Source organism: Medicago truncatula, chromosome 5, assembly GCF_003473485.1.
Source record: "Medicago truncatula cultivar Jemalong A17 chromosome 5, MtrunA17r5.0-ANR, whole genome shotgun sequence".
In the NCBI taxonomy this organism is placed as follows: Eukaryota; Viridiplantae; Streptophyta; class Magnoliopsida; order Fabales; family Fabaceae; genus Medicago; species Medicago truncatula.
The window spans coordinates 14,720,674-14,730,861 of NC_053046.1; the positions used below are offsets into that span (position 1 = coordinate 14,720,674).

Consider the following 10,188-nt stretch of genomic DNA (forward strand, 5'->3'; position numbering starts at 1 on the left):
GACTGAACATGATTGTCCCACGTGGCATTTATGTCGTCGGGCCTCCCGGGCTGGGTTTGACCAACCTATTTGATACCTCTATTTAGAAGCATTGTTATGCCTTGTCATACCTTTATGCTATCGGGGAATCTAAGGCTTGTGCCTCTAGTCACTAGAATTAAGGGATTATTTTTGTGAAGGGTAAATGTTCACTTTGGTCCCTAACTTTGGACCCTGTTGTTAGTTTGGTTCAAGACTCAATAAAATACAAAATAGTCCTAGATGTGTACCTCCGTTAGCTGTTTAGTCGTTGATGTTAAAAACTTTTGCTACCAGGTGATGTGGCAACTGTTTTAGGTTGACAAGGATGAATTACGTGGCATAGAAACCAAAATGTAAGTAACCCAATTTTTTTTTGCGCACCTTGTACTAATGAGGATTCTCCTTTGATCTTAATATATTCCATTTTTTTTGTTCAGAAAAAAAAGTAACCCAAACGAAATCAAAGACAAAAACAAAATTCCTAAATCTTATATGATTATCTTTTATTAATATCCTAGATGTTCTTCATTCATGCACACCTTCTTATAGGATTGGATTTGGTATTGTAAAAAAGCACACAGTTTCATATTGTAACCGCAAAATTTTTTTATGCTTGTGCGTGATGATATTTTAATAAATTTGCAACCTCCTCCTCCAAATTATTTCAAGTATAACATTGATGCAACATTTTTTACAACAGGAAAAAAGGTAAGTATGGGAGCGTGTCTTCGTGATGAGAAAGAAAAATTTGTTGTTGCCTTGACAACTTATTGTGAGGCTGTGATGACAATAGCGAAGGGTGAAGCTTGGGGTTTGTACCAAGGCATTCAGTGGATTTCTTCATTAGGATACCACAATGTCATTTTTGAGCTTGATTGTAAAATGGTTGTGGATGATGTGCACGATCGTAAGAAGAATCTCTCTGAGTATGGTTCAATTATCCAAAGTTATAGAACCTTACTTGATCACTATAACAACTTTGTAGTTGTTTTTACTAGGCGTCAGGCAAACGGTAGCGCTCATGCTCTTGCACGAGAAGCCTTATCTCATGCTTCACACAATACTTTTGATGTAATTCTTTTTTGTATTGCTACTATTATTATGAATGAGACACCTTAAATTTGTTTGCTTAAAAAAAAAAATAGAAATAATGAACATGGTTGGTCCCGCATGATTCCTGCCCGATATTTTTTGAGTTACTTTTGTTTTTGGCACTGGCCTACCCTACTCTTTTTCATTGGCAATTAAGAATTATCCTTTTTGTTTGTACTATTAGCGATAACGATACCTTAAATTAATGGCTTAATAATCAAGACAAGATTATATTTTGTCATGAACCAAGCCTTGACGAGGTAAAATGTTTGTGGGTTCATTTCTTGTCCACGTCCAATTCTAGAAGCAGATATTATTTTTGTATAATTTTGTTTTTGGAAAGTCAACAAAGTTAAGAGTTGCATAATATGGAAATAAGTTGAGAAGAACTGTTGAGCCGTTAAAGTTTAAAAGGTCAGCATTAGGCTTGGCTAATAAAAAATGGGAGTCAAATACAACCACGTACACAAGTAAAACATACTTTTTTTTAAGGGGAGTAAAGCTTATAGGGGGGTATTTTTTTTTTTTTAAGGAAGGGGGAGTATATTTTGAGTAATGCTAAATGGCTCGAACTAAAATTTGTAGGATTTGCATGAGCATCTTTATACGTGTCTTTCTTTTCTTCTTTTTTAAGTATTCATTCTGTCTCAAAATAACAGTTATTTTTTTAAGAAAATGGTATCAAAATAATTGAGAGTGATTAAAGTAGGAATTTAGATGCATTGGTTCCCTAAATATAATACTCATATACAAATTCTTAGATGCATTGGTTACTTGTTTTTCAAATTTACCCCTTATTAATACTATCAATTTGTCTTGATATATGAAAAATTATTATTAAATATATAATTAATTAAAGATAATTTAGTAATAGTCACACGCATTTGAGACAATTTAATTACTTCAACGACTTTTCTTAATATCCGTGGTTTTTGTAAACCACGCCTATAAAAAGGGATATATGAAGTATATTCTACTTTACTTATATAAAAACAGAGGTTTTTATTGAGATTGAAAATGAAAAAGTCATTAGATATTTTCAAAAAATGCAAGTTGTAGAGGATAATTATAATTGATATTTCTGATTTAAAAAATTCTTCATTGCTCCGCCGCTATTGCGGAGGAGTAACTAGGATTGACTAACAAGCATGCACCCAGCCACCCACACCTATTACCCAAGTTAAGTCATGAATGAGATCAGCGCACGGTGTTGGATAACCCGTGACGTTAACTTTGCTCATGCTTGTATTAATCTCACACCAAATCATATTAAAATACTCCTGTCAAAATTATATTGTTCTAGATTACTTTTTTTTTTATCATCTTTATATCCCTTGCTCTACAAGAAAAAATCACTATCCTTTTTAAAAATATTTGACTTCAAGTTCAAGCCGTTATTAGCAAGGAACTTCATTCTTTCATTCTCGAAGCCCGAAGGTGAGAAGAAACCTCCCCCGCGTGAATAGTTTGAACACACAAAACGTGTGAATCTATTCAAAAAAAAGGAAAATCCCCTTTTTTTCACTAGAAGACCAAATGAAAAATCAACGGTGACCCATATTTGAATAGCCACGTGGCATCTCACCTTACACATATATAAATACTGAACAACCTTCATTTCACTCTTCACCAATTCTCAGCAACAACCAAAACAAAAAACACAACAATTTCATTTCAGTTACTCCAAACAAAAAAGAAAAGAGAAACGCAATCACTCACAATGCAAACTGTTTCAACTTCACCTCTTAGCGAGGTTTCTAGAAAATTTGAGAACGATTTCTTCTCAAAGCTTAAAATTGAAGACGAGAAAATCGAAAACGAAAACGAAGATAAACACGAGGTAGAAGAAGAAGATGAAGATGATGATGAGTTTACATTTGTTTTCGCAGATCCTAAAGGTTCACCGATTTCCGCTGACGATGTGTTCGATAAAGGTCAGATTCGTCCGATTTTTCCTTTTTTCGGTCAGGATCTTCATTTCACCGACGATTACGATAATGAATCTGGAAACCGTTCACCGGTGAGGAAATTTTTCGTGGAATCACCGTCTTCGTCGAAGACAGCGACGAGTTCTGCGGCGGTGGAAGGAACTTACTGCGAGTGGAATCCAAAAAAAGCGGTGAAGAGTAATTCAACAGGATCATCAAAACTATGGAAGTTACGAGATCCAAAGCTGAGAAGTAACAGTGACGGAAAAGACGCTTTCGTGTTTTTGAATCCGTCGAAGGTAGAGAAAACGAGTTCCAGCGCCGGCGAGACGAAGAATGATGTTGTAAAGAAAGTGAAAATGGTGAAAGGGAAAAAGGCGGCCCCAGCGCCGTCGGCACATGAGAAGCATTATGTGATGAGTAAAGCGAGGAAGGAGAATGATAAACGGAAATCTTATTTGCCGTATAGGCAAGAGTTGTTTGGGTTCTTTGCTAGTACAAATGGATTGGGAATGAGTAGAAATGTTCATCCTTATTGATGATTTTGGATATGATGTGATGAGTTTTCATGTAATTAGATTCATGTTCTTTTATTTGTTGTAAATGTTTGATTAATATATCAAGCTAACTTGGAGATTTGATGTAAATTTACTGATAATAGTTTTGAATATTTGGATGTTTAGGATTAGAATAAAGAATTAACAATTGAATATATGTTTTTCTTCTTTTGATCAATATCAAAGAGCTGTGCAAATATTTATGTTTCTAATTGCAACTATAGTCAACAACGATGCAGACATTTATGTGATACTGACATGTTAACACCAATAATAATTTGATTTTCAAAATGACATAATTATATGTAATTGCATGTGCCATGACCTCGTTTAGTTAAATAGTGAATAGATCTTTAATCAAAAGTGTTGGTGCTACAAAGATTACAAGTTTATCGGTTAATCGCATGTATTAATGTGGAGAATGTCACAAAAAAATGACTGGTTGATCAAAACATGTGATAATGTGTTTCAGAGTTGGCGCTGAATTAGTCAATTCCTCTAGAATTCAAATATAAAAAATCTTAACTATATCTTCTTCTTGGCCCACTTGGGACACGAGATATGCCATTCAAAATTAAACACAGTAGTACGTACGTAACGCTGTGATACTGTGACAGTTAACCACTTTTCTTCCTCAATTCTGTTCCAATTGCAGCATCTACTATCAAACATTACATACAATTATTGTGATAAACATTGATTAATACAGTATATGATTATTATAAGATAAGATGCTGATGGGCACAATAAGTAATGACTATTGAATGTCTTGATGAGGCGGTGTAGTGTGAAAATTTAGTTTGTTTGTTTCACAACTTCAACCAGAAACATAATTAATACGAATGAACTGTCCCAATCGTCGGTGGATCCACTCTCAGCGACATAAATGAAAATAGCAGCAACAGTGGCCAGCAAATTAAAGGAAGATAAACTTAACTCATGTTGAGAGCTTCTATTCAGATATTCAAATTTTAGCTGTATTATCCTTGTATTTTTTTTTTTCTTCCAAAATAATAGTGTATTCTAAAGTTTTCAAACAATGAGTTATCATTGTTGCAGTGTGTAGCTCTAGTTTGGCAAAGTTGTGTATCCTTGTATATTAAGATACAAATTGTATATGAATTACTTAATTGGCATTGCACTCCATTAAGTTTTCCACCATTAGTAAAAAAAAAAAAAAAATATTAGCGAAGTTGGATCTAGCGGAAGGGGTTAGATTCCCATAATGTAACATATTAAGGTTCAAAAGAGTTGCACACATTTACTTTTCGAATGTCACTAATAAGTTTTAACTATGCTCTACATCCGTTGTGCGATAGTATGTCCTGAGTAAGAGTCACTTTAGCGCAAATCGAATATTTCAAACCTCAGATTTTAGTTTTTGTACACATTGGAGCAGCGCTCATACACAGGGTTTCCATTATCTGGTTCTCTGTGTAGATGAAATCTTTTCTCCAGATAATTTTAAAATTAGCCTGAACAAGTTCTGTTTGTTCATTTAAGATTTCATGCAGCTCAATATTATACGATTTCTTAACACTCCAAATATTTTATTCGTAAAGTTTAGATTGTTCGTATTGCGCCAATTTCCTTGTTTCGAACATCAGATAACTTATGATAGCAATGATGTCAACTTTCTATGATTAAAAGTGCATTTCATGAGTAGATTATGATGCAAGCAGAGCTAGTCAAAGAAATCTTTATTGAGTTTATTTCCTTAAACATTCAATTTATTTTGAAAAGTTGCCATCCAAAATAAATATGAACGTCGAAGAGGTAAGTACTAAACTGACCTTGTTACATTAAATCAAATGTTACAATAACTTAATATCAGAATTATTCTTACATGTAAAAATTGCATGTTTCTTGTAAGTATACATTTATATACAAGCCTGTTTGTTTTCACGGTCAAATGGTGAATACAAATTGGACTCATGGTAGTTCAGAAGCTATCTCCTGGATCTTCTGTATCGACAAATGGTGAGAGTCACATCACCGTGGAAAGAAATGTGCGCTATATCCATTGTGGGACAGTATGTGCTGAATCAGACCCATGTTAGCGTAAATCAAAGATTTCAAACCTTAAATTGGAGTTTCTGTACACATTGGAGCAGTGCTCATACACAGGGTTGCCATTATCTGGTTCTTTGTGTGGATGAAATCCCCTCTCCGGACAATTTCTTAGAATATTCATACCATCTGGTTCGGTTAGGCGAAAGAGACCACAGCTCCTGGGAAAAGAACATACAACTAGTAAATATGTTGCATCTGTGAATCTAAACTCTTTCTTAACATGGCACTACCATAGCATCTTGAAATCGGCTTAAATTGTGGTTCAAGAGAAGCTAGTAAAATTTAAGCTAGTAAAATATAAGCAGGTTTTGTTCAAAACAGTGTACATTCAGAGACATTTTTTTAACAATTATTAAAATTGGTTGCAACTACAAGGAATTATTTAATAAAGAAAGACAAGTAATAGACCTTGAGGTATCAGTTGGTGCCAACACAATCGCAAATGCCTCAGGAATCATCGCCTGAAAAAATAACATAAAACTGTTAGTTCAAATTTATGTCAGTTTTAATCGTTAGGTTGATTATCATTATCAGCTATAAAAATCGTAAATGTTGTCCTATTTATGAATTCCCTTTGAGGATATCAACTACTACTAACTAATTTAACCATGGTGTCAATAAGAATTCCGATTTAATTCACTGGATAATATGTTTTCGTAAAGGAGATAACACTTTAGATGCTGATTTGAAGTTGATGATAGTGGAACAAATAAATGCTTTTATAAAGTCGGATCAGTCACCTGGTAGGAATATTGAGTGTGCAGATCCACCGATGACATGAAACAACTTTGAGAAGGGTGCGTCTACAAATGTTTAGAAAAGGCGAATGGTTAGACATAAGTCAAACCAGTACGAGCTACTATTGCTAAGCTCATGCAGATTAACATAGGGGATATTGTCCTTTTCAAAATAATTTGTGCTCTAATGTTGCCCAAGACTCGCAATATAGAAAGAAAAAAAACTAGGACATACATGGATCCATCCAACAGGATAAAGGGATCTTTCATTTAGAATTGTGAAAACTTCCTCCTCATTTGTGGCATTACACTGTAATACAGTGCAGCAAATTAGCAACAAGCAGTAACAAAACCAAGCCCTGTTAAAAACATGTGCTAAAATAATGCAAAACCAAGCCAAAAAGAATGTAAGTTTGCAAACTAGATACTAACTGAATTAGATGCGGATTCCTGCTTCGGTATGATTAGTGTGGTCATATAGAGGGTTCCCTTCTCCTGGATAATTGAAAGACACGTCGCAAATAAATTTCAATTTCTGTAAATCATCTTAACAGACCAAATTCTTTGTTTCACTTCCACAAAAGAAGACAGCGAAAGAATTGACTACATGTTTTGATTGATGGCAAGATTGGCAGAATCACGTGTGCTACCATGATTTTCCAAAAGCTACACTTCGGAGCTTCAACAAAATCACGGTTCCACCGTGATTTCGTTAAACTGGTCATGATTCCAAACATGTGCTGAATCTCTATAATACAATGATGTGTACTTTAAAGCAACCATACAAGACATACAGTAAAAAAATAAATAATAATCCTAGCAGCATCGAATGCAGTAGAAGAAATAAACATGACAAGAACATACATAAGAGAGGGGAAAAGAGAAAAACAATTCAATTGCAACAAAGATTAGCTGAGGATGTGAATCTCATTTATTCTGAATCTATAGGAAGACAATAAAGATGAGTTATTTTCTTTTGAAGTAATTTTGTGATAGTAAGGCCATGAACTGATAAAGTTCATATCTTTCATGGTAAATCCTTCAGCACACAAGCCAATTTAACAATTTTCATGGCATTAAAATGATTCTTACAAGAAAGGCACCAAGAATACCACATGTTTCCAGATCCTTTTCTGTATTTTCTTTAGCAAGATCAAGAAAGTCCTCCATTAACCGCATTGACTGGAAAATATTAAAATGAATACGGCATAAATAATTTTCAAGGACAGTGGCCTCCATAAGGCTAAATTATACAAATCGCCCAACAGTGTTTTAAAACCTATGAAGCACCGTCATAGACATCGGACACGGCACTGATACATTGACACCAGTAATAATTTGAGAAAATGTTATTATTTAATGTAATCACACGTGCCGGTGTCGGACGCACCTTCAATCTGAATTGCCAGTGCGGCATAGTAAAAAACTAGACAATTTTAATTTGTAGTGTAATGTTCAGATGTGCAATAGTGATTCTTACGATATGTACATCACGCACGGTCTTTGATGAAGAAGATTCATTATCTGAATTTGTGGATCGATCTCCTGAATGAAAAGCTGTAATATGAGAATTTTGTTCATCTTGAGTCACTGGCTCCACACAACACAGTGCAGGGGAAGGCGAGGACTTGGTTACTTTATGGTCTAAAAAGGATTTATAGCATTCCATAATACAAACTGATTTTAGTTTTTTAAATTCCAGATGTAACCACCAACGACTACTCAAATCTCCTCATTGGAATTATGAAATCCCAGCTGCTTCCTTATCAATGACTCTCTGCATACCACCCAAACAAAACAAATTAATGTTGTATGCAAAAATATTATATTCTTCGCATGGTTTTCTTTTCGAGATTCAAATCGCAAATCAGTATGTTTTGTAAGGTGAGTCAAATCTTATTGTGAATCATAAAATACATAATCAATTAAAATGTCATTCTCAAGTAAAAGCAAGAAAAAAAGAGCATGATAGAACATATAGACTTCAAAATGCTTCAAAATTCAAATCATACATCAAAAGTAGTTAGCTGCACAAAGTTTAGGATCAAGCTGTGATTCACGCGACTCATCATAAATGAATCGAGATTCATGTCTAAAATAGATATGCACATAGATATACATCGATTGGGTTTGATTTTGTTTAGTATTGAGGTACGACTCACATGTATCTTGTAAGATATTGATAACCATTATTCTTTAACTTCAGTATGATTTTCATCCGATGAAATATGACAGTTTTTTTCATTTGATCCCTCATTTTAATTCTTTTTTCAAAGTAGTTCTCTATAAATTTTTGTTTGCCAAATGAAAAAAATCTGCTTTCTGCTGTGTCACTAGTTCTAACCTACCACTAAAACAACTGAAAAACACATAGGTTATTTTCTATGAAGCACAAACTAATCAATGTAGTCATATGTATCGGTGTCGGACACGATACGTATACACCAGGACACGCCTGATCCAATTTTTTTTTTTGTTTCATATGTTATCTTCAGAGATCAAAGGGAGATTTATTATCTTCTTTTTCCCTTAGAGGGGTGGGAACAATGAAACACTATGAAGCACAACACCGACACATATGTTTACATTGAATTATGTCATTTCTCAAATTATTATCATTGCGAACATGTCCATGTCCGTATCGTTTTCCAGTGTCCGTGTTTCATAGATGAAACACAAGTTATCTTTCAAACAATAAGGAACACGTTCAAGTTAATATTACATATATAATGTTCTTCAGTAGCCTTCTTGAATATCAGGGCAATCAATAGTTCCATAATCAATTAAACACGTTTCAAACATTCAAGTACACCTTAGAGAAACCTCTTTTAAACAAATCAGATAAATTTTAGTGGAAATTCTCATTTAACCCAGTCAAGGGATAATTCCTTCAAGAACAACAGAATTCAAACCCACAGAATAGCACCAATTTCATTGCTTGCTACAAGAATAAAATTAAACTACCCTCTTAGCAATACAACTTGGGGGACAGTATCTATACATAACATACTTCTATAAGATAGAGTTGGAATAGTATTTTTTGAAGGAAGACGTGGAATAGTATAATTACCTTGATATGTTGAAGGCTTTTGTTGTGAGAAATAAAGTGAATGATGCAGCTGATGAGAATTGAGATACATGTCCTTTGAATGAACCTGCCGTAAGGATCGTGTCATTTCACACCGAAAGACATGCGGGACTCCATGATGAGATAGTGATGTTACACTTTACACCATAAAACAAAAATTACTAGCACTGCCTATGCTTATCATCATAGCTAACTAATGTCAAACACGGAATTATTTTGTTAAGTATTAATGGCTTTATCATTTTGTCTATCTAAAAAAAAAATTATAAGGAATAATTTCCTGTTAGATTTAAAAATTTAGGAACTAATTTATTCATGTTGCATAAAATAATAATAATCTCAAATGCATGAAAAATTGGATGCTAAACATCATATAAGTTTTTTTTTTTTTTGAGGGAATAATAAAACATCATATAAGTGAAGATCGTATATTTACTGTTTTAGGTTAATTTGAGATGTCTACTCTAATTTCATTGTATAGGTCTATAGGTGATCTTGTCTCAATGGGATAGTCTTCATACTCCACTCATATCCCAATAATTTGCCACTAAATTTGAAAGCTAGGGGATTGATTGGTTTGACTACCTTTAAATTTCAGGGTCATTTCTCAACATGTTGTTTCTTTTTTCTTCTTTTTTTTTTTCTTCTTACTCAAACATGTGGTATGTCATTACTCATTCCTATTCCTAATA

The 10,188-nt window shown here is 33.8% G+C and overlaps 2 protein-coding genes across 3 annotated transcripts; one reads left to right on the top strand and one right to left on the bottom strand.

The window, feature by feature from the left end:
- Positions 1-2,833: 2,833 nt before the first annotated feature.
- Positions 2,834-3,580, top strand: LOC11406346 (uncharacterized). Its single transcript, XM_003613178.3, has one exon. It carries the CDS (start codon positions 2,834-2,836, stop codon positions 3,578-3,580), a length of 747 nt encoding a protein of 248 aa, XP_003613226.1.
- Positions 3,581-5,360: 1,780 nt separating this feature from the next.
- Positions 5,361-9,662, bottom strand: LOC11406347 (AMSH-like ubiquitin thioesterase 2). 2 transcript variants are annotated; one of them, XM_003613179.4, is made up of 8 exons: positions 9,479-9,660; positions 7,889-8,185; positions 7,501-7,590; positions 6,841-6,903; positions 6,644-6,718; positions 6,412-6,474; positions 6,080-6,132; positions 5,363-5,829 (listed from the first exon to the last, which is right to left on the bottom strand). In XM_003613179.4, exons 2-8 carry the CDS (start codon positions 8,075-8,077, stop codon positions 5,655-5,657), a joined length of 708 nt encoding a protein of 235 aa, XP_003613227.1. In that variant the 5' UTR covers positions 8,078-8,185; positions 9,479-9,660; the 3' UTR covers positions 5,363-5,654. The 2 variants fall into 2 exon arrangements, with proteins under 2 accessions (XP_024638985.1, XP_003613227.1); XM_024783217.2 differs by lacking the exon at positions 7,501-7,590 and having other exon boundaries at positions 5,361-5,829; positions 9,479-9,662.
- Positions 9,663-10,188: the final 526 nt, after the last annotated feature.

Coding starts and splice junctions, on each gene's coding strand:
- LOC11406346 (XM_003613178.3), top strand. CDS start 2,834: ATGCAAACTGTTTCAACTTCACCTCTTAGCGAGGTTTCTAGAAAATTT.
- LOC11406347 (XM_003613179.4), bottom strand. CDS start 8,077: ATGGAATGCTATAAATCCTTTTTAGACCATAAAGTAACCAAGTCCTCG. Junction 7,591..7,888: donor CCGTGCGTGATGTACATATC/GTAAGAATCACT, acceptor AATATTTTCCAG/TCAATGCGGTTAATGGAGGA. Junction 6,133..6,411: donor ACACTCAATATTCCTACCAG/GTGACTGATCCG, acceptor TTATTTTTTCAG/GCGATGATTCCTGAGGCATT.